The 26,121-nt window shown below is 44.4% G+C and overlaps 1 protein-coding gene across 1 annotated transcript in view; it reads left to right on the top strand.

Moving 5' to 3' along the window:
* Positions 1-7,905, top strand: part of LOC111960857 (transmembrane protein 132D-like) — a 63,937-nt gene extending 56,032 nt beyond the window's left edge. Inside the window, exons 6-10 of the mRNA XM_070439453.1 lie at positions 243-386; positions 3,699-3,907; positions 4,673-4,970; positions 5,048-5,239; positions 6,417-7,905. Of these exons, the coding sequence (XP_070295554.1) occupies positions 243-386; positions 3,699-3,907; positions 4,673-4,970; positions 5,048-5,239; positions 6,417-7,874 (2,301 nt within the window). The 3' untranslated portion in view covers positions 7,875-7,905. The remainder of the gene's footprint in view (positions 1-242; positions 387-3,698; positions 3,908-4,672; positions 4,971-5,047; positions 5,240-6,416) is intronic.
* Positions 7,906-26,121: the final 18,216 nt, after the last annotated feature.

Below are 26,121 nucleotides of genomic sequence, written 5' to 3'. Positions count from 1 at the left end.
GTTGGTGTGTGTGTGTTGTGTGTGTGTGTGTGTGTGTGTGTGTGTGTGTGTGTGTGTGTGTGTGTGTGTGTGTGTGTGTGTGTGTGTGTGTGTGTGTGTGTGTGTGTGTGTGTGTGTGTGTGTGTGTGTGTGTCTGTGTGTGTGCTTTGCTTATGCTTACATGTGAATGCCCATTTTTGAATGTGAGTGTGTGGTTAAATGCCTGCCTCACACGGTCACTCTGTCCCATCTATCCCCTGTAGGACAGTGATATGCTGAACACAGCTGTTCTGACTGGTAAGAAAGTGTCTGCCCCAGTCAGGACTCTGGCTGTGGAAGCTGACGGCACTGTCACCGATGTCACCAACTATACCAACTGCAGGTCCACTGACGAGAACGTGCTGAAGGTACAGCTTTGGAAGCCCTGTTTCAATGTTCACTTTTTCTCTACAGGTGTAGGATCTTAATTTGATCACCTTGTTGCAGGAGAACTTTCCTGCAATGCAGGACAATTAAAACTTGTAGTGTATTTGAGGTTTAAAAAGGCTGCTGAAGTTTATAATTTCCACTTTGAAATTTCAGACTTGATTTTCCCTTACGAAAAATGTATCAACCCCTACAAAAATGTCCATGATTATAATCCACATGATAATTAACATGTCCTGTTGCTGCAGGATTATTTTCCTCCTGCAGCAAACTGGCTCAAATTGAGATTCTATATCTACGTACATGTATGTTGCAAGAGAACAAGACGAACATCCTTATGACTATCATATTCAGAATCATTCAGAGACATAATAAAAATCATACTTGCATGTGAAATGCATGTTATTAAGCAGATCTTGTGGAGCCAAGGGCATAGGGACTTTACTCCAATAAGAGAGCGAGAGACAGAGAGATGAAAAGAGACAGCGAAGGGCGAGACAGACAGAGACATACAGAGAGAGGGTGACAGAGAGAGAGAGACAGAGGGAACAGAGAGAGAGAACATTCACCCAGCAAATTTTGAAAAAGATAGATAAAGAGCAGGAGAGCAAGTGAGGAAATGGTATTATAGCCTAGCATTTCCATTTTTTTAAATTATTTTTTTTTTATTTCACCTTTATTTAACCAGGTAGGCTAGTTGAACAAGTTCTCATTTGCAACTGCGACCTGGCCAAGATAAAGCATAGCAGTGTGAACAGACAACAACACAGAGTTACACATGGAGTAAACAATAAACAAGTCAATAACATGGTAGAAAAAAAGAGAATCTATATACAATGTGTGCAAAAGGCATGAGGAGGTAGGCAATAAATCGAATAATTACAATTTAGCAGATTAACACTGGAGTGATAAATCATCAGATGATCATGTGCAAGTAAGATACTGGTGTGCAAAAGAGCAGAAAAGTAAATAAATAAAAGCAGTATGGGGGTGAGGTAGGTAAATTGGGTGGGCTATATACCGATGGACTATGTACAGCTGCAGCGATCGGTTAGCTGCTCGGATAGCAGATGTTTAAAGTTGTTGAGGGAGATAAAAGTCTCCAACTTCAGAGATTTTTGCAATTCGTTCCAGTCGCAGGCAGCAGAGAACTGGAAGGAAAGGCGTCCAAATGAGGTTTTGGCTTTAGGGATGATCAGTGAGATACACCTGCTGGAGCGGGTGCTACGGGTGGGTGTAGCCATCGTGACCAGTGAACTGAGATAAGGCGGCACTTTACCTAGCATAGCCTTGTAGATGACCTGGAGCCAGTGGGTCTGATGACGAACATGTAGCGAGGGCCAGCCGACTAGGCATACAGGTCGCAGTGGTGTGTCGTATAAGGTGCTTTAGTAACAAAACGGATGGCACTGTGATAAACTGCATCCGGTTTGCTGAGTAGAGTATTGGAAGCTATTTTGTAGATGACATCGCCGAAGTCGAGGATCGGTAGGATAGTCAGTTTTACTAGGGTAAGTTTGGCGGCGTGAGTGAAGGAGGCTTTGTTGCGAAATAGAAAGCCGACTCTAGATTTGATTTTGGATTGGAGATGTTTGATATGAGTCTGGAAGGAGAGTTTGCAGTCTAGCCAGACACCTAGGTACTTATAGATGTCCACATATTCTAGGTCGGAACCGTCCAGGGTGGTGATGCTAGTCGGGCGTGCGGGTGCAGGCAGCGAACGGTTGAAAAGCATGCATTTGGTTTTACTAGCGTTTAAGAGCAGTTGGAGGCCACGGAAGGAGTGTTGTATGGCATTGAAGCTCGTTTGGAGGTTAGATAGCACAGTGTCCAAGGAAGGGCCAGAAGTATACAGAATGGTGTCGTCTGCGTAGAGGTGGATCAGGGAATCGCCCGCAGCAAGAGCAACATCATTGATATATACAGAGAAAAGAGTCGGCCCGAGAATTGAACCCTGTGGTACCCCCATAGAGACTGCCAGAGGACGGACAACATGCCTCCGATTTGACACACTGAACTCTGTCTGCAAAGTAGTTGGTGAACCAGGCAAGTCAGTTATTCGAAAAACCGAGGCTACTGAGTCTGCCGATAAGAATATGGTGATTGACAGAGTCGAAAGCCTTGGCCAGGTCGATGAAGACGGCTGCACAGTACTGTCTTTTATCGATGCCGGTTATGATATCTGTTTAGTACCTTGAGCGTGGCTGAGGTGCACCTGTGACCGGCTCGGAAACCGGATTGCACAGCGGAGAAGGTACGGTGGGATTCGAGATGGTCAGTGATCTGTTTGTTGACTTGGCTTTCGAAGACCTTAGATAGGCAGGGCAGGATGGTATAGGTCTGTAACAGTTTGGGTCCAGGGTGTCTCCCCCTTTGAAGAGGGGGTGACCGCGGCAGCTTTCCAATCCTTGGGGATCTCAGATGATACGAAGGAGAGGTTGAACAGGCTGGTAATAGGGGGTGCGACAATGGCGGCAGACAGTTTCAGAAATAGGGGGTCCAGATTGTCAAGCCCAGCTGATTTGTATGGGTCCAGGTTTTCCAGCTCTTTCAGAACATCTGCTATCTGGATTTGGGTAAGGAGAAGCTGGGGAGGCTTGGGCGAGTAGCAGCGGGGGGGGGCGGGCTGTTGGCCAAGTTGGAGTCGCCAGGAGGAAGGCATGGCCAGCCATTGAGAAATGCTTGTTGAAGTTTTCGATTATCACTGATTTATCGGTGGTGGTGTTACCTAGCCTCAGTGGAGTGGGCAGCTGGGAGGAGGTGCTCTTGTTCTCCATGGACTTTACAGTATCCCAGAACTTTTTGGAGTTAGAGCTACAGGATGCAAATTTCTGCTTGAAAAAGCTGGCCTTTGCTTTCCTGACTGACTGCGTGTATTGGTTCCTGACTTCCCTGAACAGTTGCATATCGCGGGGGCTCTTCGATGCTATTGCAGTTCGCCACAGGATGTTTTTGTGCTGGTCGAGGGCAGTCAGGTCTGGAGTGAACCAAGGGCTATATCTGTTCTTAGTTCTGCATTTTTTGAACGGAGCATGCTTGTCTAATATGGTGAGGAAGTAACTTTTAAAGAATGACCAGGCATCCTCAACTGACGGGATGAGGTCAATATCCTTCCAGGGTACCCGGGCAGATCGATTAGAAAGGCCTGCTCGCAGAAGTGTTTTAGGGAGCGTTTGACAGTGATGAGGGGTGACGCGGACCCGTAGCGGATACAGACAATGAGGCAGTGATCGCTGAGATCTTGATTGAAGACAGCAGAGGTGTATTTGGAGGGCAAGTTGGTCAGCCCCCAGGTGTCGGATCGTTGTGACTATGTGTTTGTTAATGGGAAGGAGACGAGGGGGAGGATGAGGATGGTGCTCAACTTCACCTACAGCTACCTGAGTGCCCAACTGGAGATGAGTGTGTGGATGCCCCACCTACCCCTGCTTATCGACATAGCCAACCCCGAACTCAGCCAGATCAAGGGCTGGAGAGTCCCCGTGGCCGCCGGCAACAAGAGGTATGGTTTTGCTTTTAATAACAACTCTCCACATACCAATGTTGGCCACATACCAATGTAAGCCTTTGTCAATACTATTTAGAAATCCACAGAGAGAGCTGATGAGAGAGCTGATGCCAAGACCTGCTGCAGCAAGGCTGGAGTTTGGCATTCATGAAGGATTCAAAGAAGGATTTGATTGACAGTTTGTTTGCACAAAATCTTAATAACAAATCATCACAAGAGCCACTAGTAGTGACCCACTGCATAGTGACAAAGGATGAAATCCTAAACCATTATTTGACAAATCTAAGTAGGAGTCCTAAAGCCTGTTTGTTTAGAAGCCTCATAGACTAGAGCTGTGCTGTTCAGACAGATAGATGATTCCAATAATACAGTAAGTACTATGACAGAGAGGGTAGGGAATAGAAATCTTCCAGCTTATCAGCCTTGACTAATGCATATTGCTGTACTCTATAATAATAATCTATCATCACATCACTGTTAGTTACATTAGTGTGTTATACCCCATAGAAGACAGGTCAGTAGGGTCTCACTCAATACTGAGCGTCTTACCGCTGCCTGGTTCTTACTCAATACACTGAGGTGGATGGATGTATTGTGTAGGGTGTTGTTGTTTTCTCTGGAGCTACACGGTATGTTTACATGGTTATGGTTGGTGTCAGAGCTAGCTACCCAAACCCATTCAACTCTCAGATTTTTCTTGAACCTCTTCCATCTGACAGTTTTCTCGTAAGAGTATACAATTAAGTGTTGCTTTCTCAGGACCAGCTGGGACAGTGAGGAAGAGGAGGAGATGAGGAAGAGCAGAGGCTGCATGCTACAGTACCAACACACCGTGGTCAGTGTGCTCACACCCTTTGTGGCCGAGTCGTCGGACCCATCTCCAGACCCCATGGTAGGGGGATTGGGGGGGTCTCTGGAGACTTTCCTGGGGCCAGACTGGCAGGTGGATGTCACCAGCCTGGTGCGCTACTCTCTCAGGGTGGGAGACCAATCTATAGCCAGACTACATGCTGGGACGGTACTGCAGGGACGCTCTGCAGGGACCACCACTCTACAGGTAATGTGTATATGTTTGTGTGTGTGCATGTGTGTGTTTGTTTGTGTGTATTCTAATGTGTGTGTATAATGTTGCAGGTGATGTCTCCTCTGTCTGACTCGATCCTGGCTGAGCGGATGGTCAGGGTTCTGGAAGACAAAGTGAGTGTGACAGAGCTGGGAGTGCAGCTGGTCTCTGGCCTCTCTCTGTCCCTCCAGCTCAGCCCAGGGAGAAACATGGCCATCATTGCCACGGCTACAATACAGGAAGTCATGCAGAGACCCAAACAGGTAAATAGACAAATGATGTAATATCAAACCTGATTCAAAACTATTATACAAAATAAAGTACATCCGAAGAACAAGCCCCAACTTCACATTGTGCCATTCTGAAGCTGAGGGGTGAACGATTAGTAATAGTGGAAAATCTGTACCCTCAAAGCTCTTCACAGATATTCAGCAAGAAAATAATACATTTCACAGTGAATAACAGTAACCTGCTAGCCTAGCAGCATGTGGTTTGTCCCTGTGATTCCTGTGTGTGTGAGTTAATAGTGTCCACAGCTCAGGACTGTAGTACTCTGGCCACGCTGTGAGCCAGACAGAGTGCATGGACGCAGTTTAACAGCTCACACATTAGCCGTGGCAGCATGCCCATTCAAAAACACTTCCCAAACTGTGAGTGGGGATACCATTAGGCAGTAGTCCATACTCTATAACCAGCACTATGACAGCCCTGTGCTGCCAGAGGCCTGGCCAATCGCTAACTTGACCCAGTCAATACTCAACCTATTAGAACGGAGTTAGTGCACATGCCCATTTGTTTCTATGATGGGCCATGTAAAGTATAATTCCAAGCTATGCAAATGTATTTCACCTCAGAATATAGGCCATGACTCTGGCTCCAATCATTCATTATCAGCTAACAGCTCTATGGTTCTATTGGACTGACTGTGGTGGGAGTAATTATTTTACATTGCACCCTCTGGTGGCTAGTGCTAATGGTTTGTATTCTCCATCTATACTGATATTGACCCCCTGTGGTTAAATTGAGTTTCACGCCATGATGTAATAGGACTGTGGTCTGTGATACAATAGCCCCCAAGCTAATTATAGTGAGATTAACAGAGGCAATTCTTAGATACCGACAAAATTAGGGATTAGCTATCATGTCAACCCAACGGACAAAACGCTAATGCAGGAATTGAAATAACTGTGTAATTGTGAATCATTGGGTTGCATGAGAATCCTGTGGAAAGATGCAAAATCCTATCAGCTCCTGCTTTACCACCTACTCATGCATTAACACATCTATTTATGAGAGGGAATATTTGGAAATGAATTGATGTTCTGTATGTCTGACACTCTGCACATGGGGAGAATATTGATTTCCTGATTGTATTTTGACCTATTTTAGAGAATTCCAAGCCCTCTCCTTATCCTGTCTCTGTGTTATTTCCATGTTTAGGAGGCAATGGTCAGCTGCTGGATCCAGTTCAGTGACGGCTCAGTGACCCCTCTGGACCTCTTTGACCGCAGCGTCTACTCCCTGACTGTGACCTCCGGGGACAAGAGTGTGGGGACTGTGCGCCGGACCCCCCAGTCAGCATTTGTGGTGGCAGAGGGTGAGGGTCAGGGGGCGCTGGTGAAAGCTGAGCTGAGGATCTGTGAGGAGTGCCAGAAGTCTAAGAGGAAGAGCAAGCTGGTGGTGGGCAATGGGCTTCTTAGGGTCACTTTCCAGAAAGGCAGCAGGACGGACGGAGGGGTCACTGGTGGTGGTGCTACTGGCTATGGCAGTGAAGGTTCAGAGTCAGAGGTAGAGCCTGAGCCAGTCGTGACATCACCACAGGAACTCACGCCAGTTGTGACCTCACTACGGGCTCTGACCGAGGGGGACGGAGACAGACGCTCGTTCAGGAGCACTGTGCCAGACTGCCAGGACAGCACTGTAACTGATGTCACCACGTCAACAGCCAGGGATCAGGAAGTGGCTGGAGGTGGCATCTCTACCATCAGAGAGGGCATCAGCAGCACCACCACCAACACTGATACTAGTACCACCACCAAGGGAAAACATGGCACGGACAAACCTCAGGTGTCTGGCAGACCTGGCAGGGACAGAAGCCTGGGCAGAGGACAGGGGCTGAGGAGAGACTGGGGGAACCTGGTTGAAAACCCCAACCAGAAGAAAAAGATGCCCAAAGCAGAGGCACCACCCCAGAAAGAGCAGCCCAAGCCGCCCCAGGTGGTGGAGAGTGACCTGGTGAAGACGTTCAAAGCCATGTCAGACCTGGAGATTGGCATCTTCGCGCTGGTGGGAGTCTCTGTCCTGGCCATCCTGGCCTTCCTGCTCAACTGCGCCTCCTATAATCTCTGCTTCCGGGTCGACAAGATCACCGTCCAGGGCAACCCAGACCCCAACGGCCCCAAGGAGCACAGGCACGACTGGGTGTGGCTGGGGACCAGCACAGGGCCAGTGCCGGACAACCCACCCCAGGTCTCCACCATCAAACGGGAGAACCACGGCTCTATTGAGTCCCACTGCATCCTGCAGAGACAATGCTCCACAGATAGCCACCGGGCTCTGGAGAGCAACCTGAGTATGAGTGCTATCCCAGAGAGGACTGCCACCTTGGGTAGGAGGAGCAGCTCCCAGCAGGTTACCACCCTGGACCCCATGGCTCAGGGTTCAGCCACCCTCCTAGCCAAGCCAACCCGCAGCGATCCACTCCACTCCCCCACCAGCAAGAGGAATCAGGTCCAGTTCACCACCTTCACCACACTGGACATTAAGCACTTGGCTGCCCTGAAGAGGAACGGAGTGGACTTTAACTGGGCCAGTCAGGCTGGGGGAGCTGGGGAGCCTAAGGGGCCACTACCTGACATGCTATGGCCTGTAGTCACACCCATGGGCCAACCACAGTGATACTCCACATGGGTTTTGTCTGTCTGTCTGTCTGTGTCGTGGTGTGTGTGTGTGTGTGTGTTGTGTGTGGTGTGTGTGTGTGTGTGTGTGTGTGTGTGTGTGTGTGTGTGTGTGTGTGTGTTGTGTGTGTGTGTGTGGTGGTGTGTGTGTGTGTGTGTGTGTGTGTGGTGTGTGTGGTGTTGTGTGTGTGTTGCGCGTGTTCTGACTGTTTAAGTGTTTAAATGTGTACAACTTAGTGAGGATACACTTTCTAGTACACATAGAGTAACACTTTCTAGTAACATAGAGTATACACATGAATACGTGTAAGGTCACTTCCTTTCCATTAAGTCACACACATGACAACTTACCAAATTAATGACCAGCACATCATTAATAGGGATGGTGAAAAGTGTTGTATGCTTATAACTGTAAAATTGTACTGTATATTTCTACAGATTATTGTTTACACATTTCTAACTGTTTAAATGCATTTAATTACGGTTTCATTTCATGTCACTTTTGAACATTTGTATGGAAAATGCATCATGATATATTTGTTATGTGTTATACGCTTTCAGGCTTTGTATATTTGTATGCTCCTCAACAGAATAGCTTGAGAGTTTTTCAATTTGTCAGAGAAATATGCAAATATTATAAAATATATTATTGCAAAGTTATTTTATACATACCCCCTTTTGAGTGGATATTTATTCAAATTGTATGTGTTATACAACACAGTTCAGAGTTTGAATTGAATATTTGCACCAACCGAACAATTAATGTTACTCTGCTACAAGACTTCTGTCACGATCGTCGTAGTGAGGAGACAAGGCGCAGCGTGATGATAATCATCTTCTTTAATAAGAAAGAAAACTGAACAAACTATACAAACAATAACGAACAACGAACGTGACGCTATATAAGAAATGTCTGACACAAGCACTAACATAGACAATCACCCACAACCCACAATGACAAACACAGCTACCTAAATATGGTTCCCAATCAGAGACACGACTAACACCTGCCTCTGATTGAGAACCATATCAGGCAAAACAGAAACAGACAAACTAGACATACAACATAGAATGGTCCATTCAGATCACCCCTGACCAAACAAAACATAGAAACATACAAAGCAAACTATGGTCAGGGCGTGACAGTACCCCCCCCAAGGTGCGGACTCCGGCCGCAAAACCTGAACTATAGGGGAGGGTCTGGGTGGGCATCAGTCACGGTAGCGGCTCTGGCGCTGGACGTGGACCCCACTCCACATAGTCTTAGTCCACTTTAGTAGCGTCCTTTGAGCGGCGACCCTCGCCGCCGACCTAGGACTAGCAACCCTACTAAAGGGCCACTGGACTGAGGGGCAGCTCGACTGAGGGGCAGCTCCGGACTGAGGGGCAGCTCGGACTGAGGGGTTAGCTCAGGACTGAAGGCAGCTCGGGCTGACGGACGGCTCTGGCGGCTCCTGCTGACGGACGCTTCTGGCGGCTCCTGGCTGACGGGCGGCTCTGCGCTCTGGACAGACAGGCGCACTGTAGGGAGGAGACGGAGAGACAGCCTGGTGCGTGGGCTGCCACAGGACCCACCAGACTGGGAGACCTACAGGAGGCCTGGTGTTGGAGGAGCCCGGAAGGACCGGGCTGTGGGGGAGCCTGGAGCTCTGGTGCGCAGCCTTGGTACACCCCAGGCTGGATAACTACTCTAGCCCGGACCCTCCAGAGTGCAGGCACAGGTTGAACCGGGCTGTGGGTGAGCACTGGAGATCTAGTCCTACTACGCGCACCTCCCTTGGGCTCCACTCCCACATTCGCCGGCACGAGCGAGCGCAGGATAGGACGCACTGCACCTCCCAGCGCCCGGAGACACAGCACGCAGAGCCGGCGCAGGATACCCTGGACCGAAACGGCGTACCGGAGACCAGACATGCTGAGCAGGCACAATACGCCCTGGCTGGATGCCCACCTCGCATGACACTTTTGGGGGGCTGCCTATAGCACACCGGGCTATGGGCACGTCCTGGCGACACCGTGCGCTTAACCGCATAACACGGTGCCTGACCAGTAACGCGCTGCTTATAATAAGCACGAGGAGTGAGCTCAGGTCTCCAACCTGACTCTGCCACACTCCCGTGTGCTCCCCCCAAATATTTTTGGGGCTGCCTCTCGTACCTGTCGCGCTGCCATGCAGCCTCCTCTATCGCCGCCGCTCAGCTTTCGCTGCCTCCAGCTGCCTTGGGGCGGCGTATTCCCCAGCCTGTGCCAGGGTCCTTTACCATCCAAAATCTCTCCCAATTCCAGGAGTCCAGAATCGCTGCTGCCCGATACCACGCTGCTTGGTCGGTTGTGGTGGGTGATCCTGTCACGATCGTCGTAGTGAGAGACCAAGGTAGCGTGATGATAATCCATCTTCTTTTAATAAAGAAAGAACACTGAACAAACTATACAAAACAATAAACGAACAACGAACGTGACGCTATATCACACCCTGACCAAACAAAACATAGAAACATACCAAGCAAACTATGGTCAGGGCGTGACAACTTCGCTTGGGAGAAAGAGTTTTTCCATTTGTAAAAAATGTCTAATCTTGTCCTCAGCACAGAGTAATAGATTTTAAAAGAGATAATTCATTTTATCATGTGTAAATGAAGACAAATGGTGCTCTGTCTGTGCAGTACTGTTGCATTTTTTAGGCTGAAAAGGGATGTTAAATGTTAAATATAGTGGAACTAAAAGCATTTTAGCAAAAACAAATCTTATTCAAATCTGTTCATAAAAAGGAACAGGCCTTCCTGTGACATTGGGTTCTGTAGGTGGCCTGGAGGGCGGGTAGTTTGCCCCCGGTAATGGGTTGGGCAGACCGCACCACCCTCTGGAGAGCCTTGCGGATGCAGGTGGTGCAGTTGCCATACCAGCCCAACAATATGCTTTCAATTGTGCATCTGTAAAAATGTGTGAGGGTTTTAGGTGACAAGCCAAATTTCTTTAGCCTCCTGAGGTTGAAGAGGTGGGTGGTGTGGGTGGTCCATTACAGTTTGTCAGTGATGTGTACACCAAGGAACTTGAAGCTTTCCACCTTCTCCACTGCGGCTCCGTCGATGTAGATGGGGGCTGCACCCTCTGCTGTTTCCTGAACTCCACGATCATCTTCTTTGTTACTTTGAAATTGAGTGAGAGGATGTTTTCCTGGCATCACACTCACAGATCCCTCACCTCCTCCCTGTAGGCTGTCTCGTCATCGTTGGTAATCAAGCCTACTACTGTTGTGTCATCTGCAAACTTGATGATTGAGTTGGAGGCGTGCTTGGCCACGCAGTCAAGGGAGAACAGGAGGGATTTGAGCACGCACCCTCGTGGGGCCCCAGTGTTGAGGATCAGCGGAGTGGACGTGTTGTTTCCTACCATCACCACCTGGGTGCGGTCCGTCAGGAAGTCCAGGACACAGTTACACAGGGCAAAGTTCAGACCCAAGGCCTGAAGCTTAATGATGAGCTTGGAGGGTACTATGGTGTTGAATGCTGAGCTATAGTCAATAAACAGCCTTCTTACATAGGTGTTCCTCTTTTCCAGATGGGATAGGGAAGAGTGCATAGTGATGGCGATTGCATCGTCTGTGGATCTATTGGGACAGTAAGTAAATTGAAGTGGGTCTAGGGTGGCAGGTAAGGTAGAGGTGATATGATTTACTCGTCTCTCAAAGCACTTCATGATGACAGAGGTGAGTGCTACGGGGCGATAGTCATTAAGTTCAGTTACCTTTGCCTTCTTGGGTACAGGAAAATGGTGGCCATCTTGAAGCATGTGGGGACAGCAGACTGGGATAGGGAGAAATTGAATATGACCGTAAACACACCAGCCAGCTAGTCTGCGCATGCTCTGAGGACGCGGCTAGGGATGCTGTCTGGGCCGGCAGCCTTGCGAGGGTTAACACGTTTAAATGTTTTACTCACGTCGACTACGGAGAAGGAGCAGGTAGCAGGCTGCATCGGGGGCACTGTGTTATTCTCAAAGCATGCGAAGAATGTGTTTAGAAGCAAAACGTCGGTCTGGGCGATGTGCCTGGTTTTCCTTTTGTAGTCCGTGATTGTCTGTAGTCCCTGCAACATACGTCTCGTGTCTGAGCTGTTGAATTGCAAATCCACTTTATCTCTATACTGATTATCTTGTTTGATTGCCTTGTGGAGTGAATAACTACACTGTTTATATTCTGCCATATTACCAGTCGCCTTGCCATGGTTAAATGCGATGGTTCGCACTTTCAGTTCTGCGCGGATGCTACAATCTATCCATGGTTTCTGGTTAGGGTAGATTTTAACCTGTTTGGGCTGCAGGGCAGTATTGAGTAGCCAGATAAAATGTGCCCATTTCAAACGGCCTCGTACTCAATTCTTGCTCATACAATATGCATATTATTATTACTATTGGATAGAAAACACTCTGCAGTTTCTAAAACTGTTTGAATGATGTCTGTGAGTATAACAGAACTCATATGGCAGGCAAACACCTGAGAAATATCCAACCAGGAAGTGGGAAATCTGAGGTTTGTAGTTTTTCAACTCATTGCCTATCGAATATACAGTGTCTATGGGGTCATATTGCACTTCCTAAGGCTTCCACTAGATGTCAACAGTCTTTAGATCCTTGTTTGATGCTTCTACTGTGAAGGAGGGGGGAATGGGAGCTGAATGAGTCAGGGGTCTGGCAGAATGGCATGAGCTGGTCATGCGCACACACGTGAGTGCGACCTACGTTCCATTGCAATTCTAAAGACAAAGGAATTCTCCGGTTGGAACATTATTGAAGATTTATGTTAAAAACATCCTAAAGATTGATTCTATACATCGTTTGACATGTTTCTACGAACTGTAATATGACTTTTTGAACTTTTCGTCTGAAATTTCGCCTGGACTTGCCCGCACCTCGTGCGTTTGGATTGTGAACTGAACGGGCTAACAAAAGGAGGTATTTGGACATAAATGATGGACTATATCGAACAAATCAAACATGTATTGTGGAACTGGGATTCCTGGGAGTGCATTCTGATGAAGATCATCAAAGATAAGTTAATATTTATAGCGCTATTTCGGACTCCTGTTGACTCCACAATATGGCAGGTATCTGCATTGCTTGTTTTTGTCTGAGCGCCGTACTCAGATTATTGCATGGTTTGCTTTTTCCGTAAAGCTTTTTTGAAATCTGACACAGCGGTTGCATTAAGGAGAAGTATATCTATAATTCTGTGCCTAATACTTGTATCTTTTATCAAAGTTTATGATGAGTATTTCTGTAAATTGATGTGGCTCTCTGAAAATTCGCCGGATGTTATCAAGGCACAACATTACTGACCATAAAGCGCCAATGTAAACTGAGATTTTTGGATATAAATATGAACTTTATCGAACAAAACATACATGTATTGTCTAACATGAAGTCCTATGAGGGTCATCTGATGAAGATCATCAAAGGTTAGAGATTCATTTTATCTCTATTTCTGCTTTTTGCGACTCCTCTCTTTGGCTGGAAAATGGCTGTGTGTTTTGTGACTAGGCTCTGACCTAACATAATCATATGGTGTGCTTTCGTTTTTTTTAAATCGGACACGGTGGGTAGATTAACAAGAATTTATGCTTTATTTTTGGTGTATTCCACTTGTATGAAAGTTACATATTTCAAAAAAATTATATACATTTGTTGTGTTTAGAAAATAACAAAATACAGAAAAGCATACCTGCAGTAAAAGATATCAAACAGTGATGACAGGCATTGACAGGACAGTCACAGCCACACGTTCACTGGTTAGATAGGACACAATAAATATTTTAGATACGAGTAACAGTAGTGATACATACCCTCAAGGTGAAGTGATATTAATCTATAAATACAGAGCACAAGTACAACCCTTTTATATAAACCTTAACTTCTTATGGCTGCAGGGGCAGCATTGAGTAGCTTGGATGAAAGGTGCACAGAGGTGCCCAGAGTAAACGGCCTGCTCCTCAGTCATAGTTGCTAATATATGCATATTATTATTAGTATTGGATAGAAAACTCTCTGAAGTTTCCAAAACTGTTTGAATTATGTCTGTGAGTATAACAGAACTCATATGGCAGGCAAAAACCTGAGAAGTTCCACTTCCTGTTTGGATTTTTTCTGAGGCTGGTAGATTTTCAACCATGCTCCTATTGACATTACAGCGAGATATGGATGAGTTTATTGTGGACCTGGGATTCCTGGGAGTGCATTCTGATGAAGTTTATCAAAGGTAAGGAAACATTTATCATGTAATTTCTGGTTTCTGTTGACTCCAACATGGCGGCTAATTTGACTCTTGTTCTGAGCTCCTTCTCAGATTATTGCATGGTTTGCTTTTTCCGTAAAGTTTTTTTGAAATCTGACACAGCGGTTGCATTAAGGAGAGGTATATCTATAATTCCATGTGAATAACTTGTATTATCATCTACATTTATGATGAGTATTTCTGTTGAAACGATGTGGCTATGCACTATCACTGGATGTAGTGAATGTAACACGCCAATTAACTTTATCAAACAAAACATGCATGTATTGTGTAACATGAAGTCCTATGAGTATCATCTGATGAAGATCATCAAAGGTTAGTGATTAATTTTAGCTATATTTCTGCTTTTTGTGACCGCTATCTTTCGCTGGAAAAATGGCTGTGCTTATTGTGGTTTGGTGTGACCTAACATAATCGTTTGTAGTGCTTTCGCTGAAAAGCATATTTGAAATCGGACACTTTGGTGGGATTAACAACAAGATTACGTTTAAAATGGTATAAGAAACATGTATGTCTGAGGAATTTTAATTATGAGATTTCTGTTGTTTTGAATTTGGTGCCCTGCACTTTCACTGGCTGTTGTCATATCATCCCGTCACCGGGATTGCAGCCATAAGAAGTTTGAAGATAGTAAGAAAATAAACATTCACTTAATCTTTCAATAAATCACCTGCTAGCAAACCACCTGTTGGCAATAGCTAGCGTGACATTGTACAGTAGTGCAGTGACCAACGGTGCTAGTTAGCTCGTCATTAACATGGTTAGCTAAGCCAGCAAAAACTTGGTTAACTTTCTGAAATAGGTTTTCAATACATTAATGGCAAAATAAATAAATAAATAAATACATACATAAATACATAAATACATTAATACATAAATACATTCACATTCGCTATTGACTTTAGGAGATATGAACCAGTTTTCCAAAAACACTATTGTGTTATACAGTTTTAAACAGTTTTTATATACGGAGGAAAGGGACAAGAACCTGCTCTCAGAACAATACAACAATTAATAATTCAATAATAACTAAAATAAATAATATAAAAATGGTAAGTCCGAAGACCTCTCGTATTACCAACCTTACTACAATGGCAACAAATATTTTTATGAATTCAGTAACACAAAATGAAAGGAAACTTTATTTATGTCACCCCTTTTCCTGAAGTGAATGTTTTCACCCACTACTCTACCGTGAACTGCGGCGTTCTTTGATATCTACATTGCGCTCAAGGTTAATGGAAACTCTACATTTTCACTTTGTTACATTCACCCCTGCAGAATTCCATCAACCCATACAGACCTTAAAGACACATAACTAGGGCGGTCACTTTACACCTGTTAAAGAAATACCTGAAGGGTCAACCTTAGCCATGGGCTATCCATAGGACTGTACAAAACATTGTACAAAGTAATAATGTGTATTTTACACATCACCTTCACCCTTTCTGTTCCGTAACCTAAACTGTCACTTGCACTCAACACTGAATACACATAGCCTACTTAATACTCTGTATAGCTGATATCCATGACTTTCAACAGGACATTTTGGAGAATTTTCATGGCTTCAACGAGTCTCTTTACTGGTCTAACAACCATTCCGTACCTTGTATGTGTCACGCTACCCTCCCCTAAATTATTCTTAGAGCTTTGTGAATTGACTGTATCGTGGGACTTGTCCTTAACAATGTATTATAGGGGATATAGTCTGCTGCTTTGGGCCTGCTCACTTGGGCCAAATTCACTGATCCTGATACAATTCTGGGTGGCCGATTTGCTTGTTTGAATTTGATCACTTGGGGCAAGTCACTGACCCTTATACTGCTTTTGGAGGAGATTTCTATTTCATCAGCCAAGGGCTGCAAGCTATCATCCTCAGAGTGGAAAGGGTCTCCTTATGGGTCTCTGTCACTATTGCTCTGAAATTCGGGATGCTCAATGTGACCAGAGTCACTAGTTCTAGATTCCTGCTCGCTTTCAGAATCTCCCATTGACTCGGTTTCTCCCTTACACTCTTGTCCTATCAACGAGGAGCCGGAGGCGTCCATAACCTCATCGACTAATTTTGAACTTAGACTGAGGAGGATCCAGATTGCAGTTCTCTGGTCATCACTGCCCCCATCCACATCTGGTAGTGGGTTTGGTTTCATAGTTCTGGCATCTGCAAAACTCTCCTCTGAAAGGATGGAGGGAACTGTTGTATCCTCAGCCTCTCCAATTGGAAGAAAGTTCACAGGAAGTAAGAAGTTGCGGTTTACAACCTTTCTCTTGTCTGTGGAAGGGTTTACTACTCTGTAGATGTGCAGATATGGGTTGCTCCAGCTGATGACATAGACGGTAGATTCCCACACATCTGCCACTTTCCGTTAGCCAACAAGAAAGAACGGGGAAAAGATAACTTTGTCACCAACCTCCAGGGTACATCCTTTCACCTTCTTGTCATATTCTCTTGCCTGCTTTTTCTGTGCCTTTGATGTGTTCTTCTGTGCGATATGCATGGCCTCCTGAAGAACTCTTTGAAAGGAGTCTACAAATTCACTGTAACCCAAAATGGTCTCGTCTCTCAGAACACTTCCAAACATGGCATCGACCGGAAGCTGTGGGGTCCGCCAAACATTAAGTATAAAGGGGCGAACCCTGTCGTCTCATGTACGATACAGTTATATTTCAAACGTGAGAGTTTGAATCATCTGAGGCCATTTCTCTTTCATCCGTGGAGGCAAGGCTCAAATCATATTCCCCAAAGTTTGATTAAATCTTTCTGTTTGCCCATTGCACATGATATGGAGTTGTGTGAGATTTCTTCACTCCTACCAGGTCCATTAGCTCTAATATCAGCTTGCTCTCAAAGTTGGCCCCTTGGTCACTTAAAAGACACTGAGGAAAACCGTAAATACAGAAAAAGTTGTTCCACAGTTTCTGAGTAACTTGTTTTGCAGTCTGATTTGTACAAGGGAAGGTGGTAAAATGGTCTGTTACTACTTGTACCTAAATACTCTCTCCATCCTTTCCTTCAGCCGCCCAGAAATTGATACAGACTAACTCTAGTCGCGCACTTGTCTTAATCGATTGAAGAGGAGCTCTTGCCTCAAGTCTTCTTGACTTGCTCACAACACAGCGTCTACATCTCATGACATAGTCTTTCACCTGTTCATCCATACCAACCCAAAATAACCTCTGTCTGATGGGGTGTAAGGTTCTTGCTTGACCTTGGTGTGCAGCATCATCATGTGTTCCCTTCAACACATCCGCCTTCAGGGACAAAGGTACAATGAACTGATATCTCTTATTTCCGGTTTTGTCCTTTGATTTCCTGTACAGTATTCCATCCTTGTATTCCAACTTCTCCCAATGTTTCAGAAGTTTCTGCACGTCCACTGTTTCATGTTCTCTTTCACAATGTGATGGTCTCTGTTTCCTCTCCACATAATAGGTAGCACGAGCCAATGTCTCATCTGCTTGCTGCTTCTCTTTGAGATCTCCTAGTGAAAAAGCGGGGAGCACTGGGTAACCTCCCTGCAGATTTACATTTACATTTAAGTCATTTAGCAGACGCTTTTATCCAGAGCGACTTACAAATTGGTGCATTCACCTTATGATATCCAGTGGAACAACCACTTTACAATAGTGCATCTAACTATTTTAAGGGGGGGGTTAGAAGGATTACTTTATCCTATCCTAGGTATTCCTTAAAGAGGTGGGGTTAGTTGCATGGGGTTAGTTGCAGATGTTGGGATAGCTGCATCAGAGGGACAGTGCACATGGATATGATACCTTTTTGGTACAAGCTGTTGTCTAGGAGTGCCTTCACTTCATCACCAGAGACCTCAACAGCCTTTGTACCTTGATTGGATCCTGTCATGCCACTGTTTGGCAGGGCTTGGCAATTCACAGACAGCCGGAGCGTCTCTTGTACGTTCTCTGCTGTGACGTGTTGCGTGGTACCATATGTTCTGTATTTCAGATCAAAGTCATACGGGGCTAGCTTCGCCACCCACCTCTGCTCACAGGCATCAAGTTTAGGCTTTGTCAGTATGTGAGTGAGTGGATTATTATCTGTCAGGACAGTAAACTTGGCACCTTTTAGCCAGTGACAAAACATTTCACATACAGCCCATTTCAATATAAGAAACTCTAGACGATGGGCTGGATATCTTGCTTGGGATTTGTTGAGGGATTTACTAGCAAACGCAGAGGGTCTACTTTTACTCTCGCCCTCTGGGATCTGGCTCAGAACAGCGCCTAGGCCGTCAACTGAAGCATCAGTCGAAAGTATGAAGGGTTTACTAAAGTCTGGGTGCACTAAAACTACAGCATTTATCACAGCTGCTTTTAACTCATCAAAGGCATGTTGACACTCACTCGTCCAGTCTTCAGGTGTCAGCCTACGGGGCGGCCTACTCTGAGTCTTGCCATTTTATCTTTTCGCTTGGTTTTCTGTCCCGCTGTTAACCTCTATGGTACAAGTGGGACGGTAGCGTCCCACCTCGACAACAGCCAGTGAAACTGCAGGGCGCCAAATTCAAAACAACAGAAATCCCATATTTAAAATTCCTCAAACATACAAGTATTATCCACCATTTTAAAGATAAACTGCTTGTAAATCCAACCACAGTGTCCGATTTCAAAAAGGCTGTACTGTGAAATAACACCATGCGATTATGTTAGATCAGCACCTAGTCACAGAAAACCATACAGCCATTTTTCCAGCCAAAGAGAGGAGTCACAAAAAGCAGAAATAGAGATAAAATTTATCACTAACCTTTGATGATCTTCATCAGATGGCACTCATAGGACTTCATGTTACACAATACATGTATGTTTTGTTCGATAAAGTTAATATTTATATCCCAAAATCTCAGTTTACATTGGCGCGTTATGGTCAGAAATTTATTGTCTCAAACAAACATCCGGTGAAAGTGCAGAGAGCCACATCAAATTACAGAAATACTCATCATAAACATTGATAAAACGATACAAGTGTTATTAATGGAAATATAGATAAACTTCTCCTTAATGCAACCGCTGTGTCAGATTTAAAAAATGCTTTATGGCGAAAGCTCACTTTGCGATTATGTTAGGTCTGCACCTAGCCACAGAAACCCATACAGCCATTTTCCAGCCAAGGAGAGTGTCACAAAAGTCAGAAATAGCATTAAAATGAATCACTTACCTTTTATGATCTTCATCTGGTGGCACTCCCAGGTCTCCATGTTAGACAATAAATGTTCATTTTGTTCGATTAATGTCCCTCTTTATGTCCAAAAACCTCATTTTTGTTCACACGTTTTGTCCAGTAATCCAGTAATAAAAGGCGCATGCACTAATTCCAGACGAAAAGTTTTAAAAAGTACAATAAAAGTTAGTAGAAACATGCCAATGTCATAAATGATGTTTAAAATCAATTCTCCGGTTGTTTTTGTCATAAATAATCAATAATAATTCAACCGGACAAAAGCTTCGTCAATAGGAATGGAGATACAAGAAAGGCACCTTCCCGATCAGGGCGCATGGCTGATGAATGGAAATTTCCACTGGCCACTGATTGAAAGTGCTGAATCTCCCTAATTTTTCAGAGTAAAAGCCTGAAACAATGCCTAATGACTGGCCTCATGTAGAGGAAGACACGGAGCTGGTGAACTGGGTCCTAAGTCTTTGTATGGTGTATAGGCTTTCAATGGAAAAACAGCCTTTCAACATAATAGTACTTCCTGGTTGGATTTTCCTCAGGTGTTCGCCTGTCATATCTGTTCTGTTATACTCACAGACATTATTTTAACAGTTTTGGAAACGTTAGAGTGTTTTATACCATGCATATGCATATCCTAACTTCTGGGCCTGAGTAACAGGCAGTTTAATTTGGGCACGCTTTTCATCCAAAATTCAGAATGCTGCCCCCTATCCTATTGAAGTTAAACAGACCAGTGGCTTGGTGATTTTTGAAAACCCGTTGATAAAATGGGAGTAATAGTTCATCATTCTGAGAAATGACTGGACCCTCTTCAGTCCAGGTGTTTTCCCATCCATCTCCATGAGATCTGTGGATGTCATCTCATTGATTGCTGTCACTTTTCCCTCGTCAGTCTGGATCCCTTTTTTGAGATATCACATGGCCCAAGAATTTCACAGAACACCTAAGGAAGTGGCACCTCTTTGGGGCAAGCTTCAAGTTGTTGTTTGAGAGTCTACTGAAAACCAACTCCAACTGTTCAAGTGCTTCTTGTTCACTTTTACCAAAGACCAATAAGTCATCTAGATAGTTCTGATCCCCAAAGATTGACATCATCATCCTGGCAAACATAGCTGGACTGTTGCAGAGGCCCTGAGCCATTCTATTATAGGCCAACTGGGTGATAACGGCTGTGTATTTACGATCTTCTTCGTGTATGGGAATATTGTAATATCCCTACGTCAGATCCATTGTGCTAAAAAGGCAGTTTCCGCCCAATGATGCCAGGGCATCGGCTTGATTTGGTAGGGGATAAGCATCCTTCTCAGTTCTCGTGTGGAGCCATTGGAAATCTGTACAGATTCTGAGTTCACCATTTGGTTTCCAGACAAGAACGAGGGGGGGATGCCCACTCACTATTTGATTTCCTGAGGATGTCACGTTCTTCCATTTCCTCCAAGGTTTGTTTCAGTTTTTGGAAGTCACATGGTGGCAGTCTGAAAGGCCTCTCATCTTTCAGTCTTATTCTAAGCACAAAGTCTCTTGCTTCGCCACAGTCCAATTTTCCTCTGGAAAATATGCTGTCATATTTCACAACCAGGTCTGCCATCTTGTTTTTCCATTCGTCTGATACTTCACAGGAGGCAATGTCAACATCAGTCAGACCCATGTCTTTCAACACATCAGCATATGAGCATTTTTCTGCCTGTTCAGTCGTGGTTCCAATCACATTGACCAACCACAGCAGTTGCTGTTTAACTCCAGGTCTTCCAATGCTATACAGGGGTATACATCTGCCAGTTTTGCATTACGCTTCAGTGTAACCGGGCGATCTTGGAGATTAACCACCTTCATGGGGATCCATTTGTCACCCCACAACGGGCATACAGTACGACCCACTAACACACTCCTCTGTGCTGGTCGAGACGTTGTGGACTCTACAATAACAGTACTGCCAATGGAAAAGGGCCCTTTTCCTTTTAGCCTACCCCAGACTAAGTGTTCATGTTTTGGGGATAGTGTCACACACTGGCTGAGAACAACAGTGGCAACTTTCTTTCAGGCATTTTACTTCCTTGCCAAAGGTCAACATTTGCCAGTATGCTTAGAAGTGCATCTGATTCATCAGAAAGGCCATTGGCTGGTTGTGATATTGCTTTCCAATATCCCTCTGTACTTTTTAATTGATGGAGGACATGTTTCAGTACATTTGTTCGAATGATCACGTCATCAGTTTGCCCTGGCACAACTAAGACTGGCACCAGCATCTTGCAGTTCATTAATTCGATATGGAGCTCATATTCACATTTGGGATTGACCTCTTGCCCCCCACATCCAACAAGTACCTCAGGTGTAGTGGACATTTTCGAGCTTTCAGTTAAGACATGTTTTCGAAGCAATGTATGCGCGGCAGATTCATTTAACGTACAGGCCATTGAACCACTATCAATGAGTCCTCTTAGTTCTACTGAACCCTGCACGGTCACTGGTGCATAGAACAGACTTTCATTGCCTGTTATTCTCTGAGTACGTTGATATATCACATTTGTGTCGCCTTGATTTTTCTCTTTGTATGAAGACAGTTCTATTTCAGGATCAGTTTCATTTCTAGGGGCTGAGTTTTTAGCTGCACCTTTCCCCTCAAGGTGCAGACCTATTAGTTTAAAGCTGGACTTTGATTTTGTGGCCGCTGCCTGACTTGTGCCTCTCTTCTAACCTCCTGCTTTCGTGGGCAGTCTATGGTTTGATGGCCAGGATTGTGACATTTGAAGCACAGGCGGTCATTAAGACAATGAGGCCGAGTGGAGTGAGCCACATCTTTACATATAGCACAAGGGAAGGAGGGAGACAGTGAGCAGCGTTTTGGTTTATAATAAACTGTTCTGTCAAGTTTTGTCATTGTCAACTCCTTGAACCGCTGAGGTAAGGACAGGACACTCTGAGCTCTCCTCTGTTTTTTAGATGTATTCCTGGGGTGTCAATATGTTTTGTTTCCCCCTTATAGCACATCTGTCATTTTGGTGGCTGTCTATCAATTCCTGAACTTCACCCACTGTCCATTTCTCCCTAGGCTTGCATCCGAATGCTGTGTACAGTTCATGATTGGGGCAGTGCTTCACGAACATCATGACCGCATGGCCCACATCATCCATCTGTCTGCCCTGTCTTTGTAGACATTCATTAGCAAGATCTGCTACTCGGTTAAGGCGCACCCAGTAGTCTAAGCTACTCTCCCCCTGAAGGTTTGGTTTCATAAAAATCTTGAAGCGGCGTAGTAGAGGAAATGGCCTCACCAAAATGCTGTTTTAAAATACTGAAAATAACCTCAGGGTCTCTGCTGATGTTTACAAGGGGGTTGCTGCGGATTCCTATCTTGACTAAAACCTTGGCCCTCCCCATGAACCTTTCCATGATTTCATTGCCTTGCTCTGGTGTTTTGTAACCTTTCTTTACCAAGAAAGTCTTCATCATTTCCTGCCACACATACACAGTACATTTATCTGTTCCATCACCTCTGAAAGTGGGTGGCTCACGAATGTCAGATTTCATGACAAAGTTTACCTTGGACCAGTCTGGCATGCACACTGGGACAGTGTCGGCGGCTACCTTGGATGGAGTGATATTACTTGCTGATAGATTTGAAACAATACGGTTACCAATCTCTTGACCCATCTGTTAGACTAAATCAAGCATAACACTCTGCTGCGTATGGTAATAACATCCTCTTGTTCATTTACTGACGTTACACCAGCACTCCCGGTAAAGCTATGCTCTACCATTCTAGCTATCTGAGCCCCCTTACCAATACCGGGGGTTACAATATCACAGTTAACTCCTCTAGGTTGTAACTCCTCAGGTTGTCACCATTGAGCTTGACCAGAGAACCTGGATTTTTTGGTGTGGACATGTTATTCATGACGAATATTCAAGTTAACTTTCTTAAAGTTGACGGCAGGTGTAGTCCTCTTCTCTGGAGCACTGCTGTATTCCCTGGTGATCAGCGATTGCTGATCTTATAGATCCGGGTCACGGCAATTTTGTAACCAACTTCACATAGCCCCCCAGAAAAAAGGCACATGGACACCCACACTTCAGGTTGACTTGTTTTTTATCTGCAGTAAAAGATATCAAACAGTGATGAAAGGCATTGACAGGACGATCACAGCCACACGTTCACTGCTCTCAGAATATCTCTCTCAGACTCAATGTATAAAGTGATTGTATAGTATACATTTGTTGTGTTTAGAAAATAACAAAATACAGAAAAGCATACCTGCAGTAAAATATATCAAACAGTGATGACAGGCATTGACAGGACAGTCACAGCCACACGTTCACTGGTTAGGTAGGACACAATAAATATTTTAGATAGGAGCAACAGTAGTGATACATACCCTCAATGTGAAGTGATATTAATCCATAAATACAGAGCACAAGTACAACCCTTTATTAGAAACCTTTTAATGGAAACTCTACATTTTCACTTTGTTACACTTGCTAGTTACATTCGTCCGTTTTTGTCCAAAACATTGAATCGTTAAAACTGAAAGTCCATTCCGAATGGAGGCAGCCAGTAATGTACCTGGCCGGCTGTGATTGACATCTGATAGCAATATTTTTTGGAATACCAAGAAATGTATTGGTGAATTACATTAATCAATACATGTATTGAACTGCATCACTCTATTCTGCCGACAATGCCTTACTGTACATCATGGAATGTTGAGTCAAATATAACTTATTTTTAAATCCTCTTATAAAGTTGGTTTTGTAGCCTAAACTGGGAACTTTATGATTGTATTTGTCTGTTACAATGCTGTCAGTTCCACTTTAACCAATAAATGACTAAAGGACAAAGTGGATGCATCAGGAGCAGAATTTAATCAGTATTGTCTTCCACCATTATACATTTTTATTCAAAACAATGTGATTATATTTATATTCAAAACACATAATAATTGCTGAAATTGTCTAAATTGTTTTTTCTTTATTACTATAAAGGCCATTGAAAATTGAGAGAGTCCCTGAATATTGGTTTGTCCATCTATGTGGTGTGCCATACAGTATGTTTCAGGGGGCCTCAGAGGTCCCTACCTGTATGCTGTCTGTGACCTGAAGTCACCCACTGAATGAGTTCCATTTTGACTGCTAGGAGTGAATGAGAGAGAGAGAGAGAGAGAGAAAGAGAGAGAGAGAGAGAGAGAGAGGAAGTGTGCAAGAGAGAGAGATCTCCCTCTTGATTTCTTGCGATAGTGCCACCACACACCTGAGGAAATGCTGTTTTCTATCTGCTGTCGGAGTACACAAGCGATAACTCTCTCCCTTTCTAATGTGTAACCGTGGTGACACATCTCTAAATTACATTTCAGCAGCAGATGTATAAAAACCAGGTGCCCGGTTTACACTAGCCCAGATAATCTGATGTGCTGAGCATCGAAAACTGGCATCGGTGGATTTGACAGCATGCGTCATTCCCTCCTGCTGTAGTGGGGGTTGGATTTGAAATGTTGATAAAGGCACTTTTAATAACTTTCCCCCAAAATGATCTCCCACTACACATCCAGCATGTTTGCTATGTGGGTAAACTCTCTCCCCTCCAGTTGGTTTATCTTTCTTATAGGAGCTGGAGAGGTAAATACATTTTTACCTCTGAGAGTTCCCCTGAATCAAAGTGGTTTCTGTAGTGTCTCTGACCACAAAATATCTGTAATAATAAAGATTACATTAACTGGTATTAATATATAAAGGCAAAAGAATATAGAATTCACAGTATATACTTCACAGTTGATTTTTTTTTTAAAGGGTCTATTTCAAATGTACAACAATGTAATAAAGGCTCGGTAGTTAAGACATTTTTCTAGATTAAACATTTTGTATTGACGTGCATTCTCTAAAGCCCTTTGCGTTTCTTGTTTGTCATTAGTGAACAGCAGGGAGGAAGGACAATCTCCCTGCTTCCACAATCATTACAGTGACCCTTTAATCTGGAGCTTCAGCTTCCCTATTGACATATTTAAGGGATTTGGGTCATTGTGTTGGGGAGGGATTAGTGTGAATTAGTGGACCCTATCCATGGCAAATTGCCCTTTAATGTGGGCCAGAGACGAGCTTGTCGCTTACTTGTTGCTATGCTAACAACACTACCCTGGGTTATATCAGTACGCTCAAATGGGGGCAAATGCTGTTCAAGTGAAATCGAATAGGAGCACTCGTACTCGACAAGTTTGGATGGTGCCATCTCGGTTTAGTGGTTAATGCCTATCTAACATGACTCTGTTCAGGTTTGACATAATAGATGGGATGTTATTCTAATTATGTAGTGTTTTTTACTAATGATATACAGTGCCTCTAGCCTTTTGCTTCGGTTGTTTCATGTAGGCTACAGTATTTCCTTATTGAATTTTCTGATCCTATGTTACAGTACTCAAACTTTACCTTTACTGTACCTGTCCCAGTGAGAGGTGTTTAATAGAACGCCCCTAGACCCAGGCACTGTTTTGAGATGAAGAAGAGACGAGATCAAAACACCAACAGTCTAACAGTGTCACAGTGTGCAACAGGAGTTCTGTATGGTGGTTCATTAACTCACAAAAGGCAGGCATCAACAGATCTCCCGGTGCTTGCTACTGCCGTCACACATTGCACACATCTCTCCGAACGACAGCCTACCATGTCAATCACTGCTACTCAACGATAATGTCAGTCTGTAAAGCAGGACAGTGTTACTATGGAGCACAATGATGAGGCTTAACACAAATTAAACAGCGGCAGAGAAAAGGAACCCAGGCCAGT

Source organism: Salvelinus sp. IW2-2015, linkage group LG4q.1:29, assembly GCF_002910315.2.
Source record: "Salvelinus sp. IW2-2015 linkage group LG4q.1:29, ASM291031v2, whole genome shotgun sequence".
NCBI lineage: Eukaryota > Metazoa > Chordata > Actinopteri > Salmoniformes > Salmonidae > Salvelinus > Salvelinus sp. IW2-2015.
This window is presented reverse-complemented; position numbering and strand designations above follow the sequence as displayed.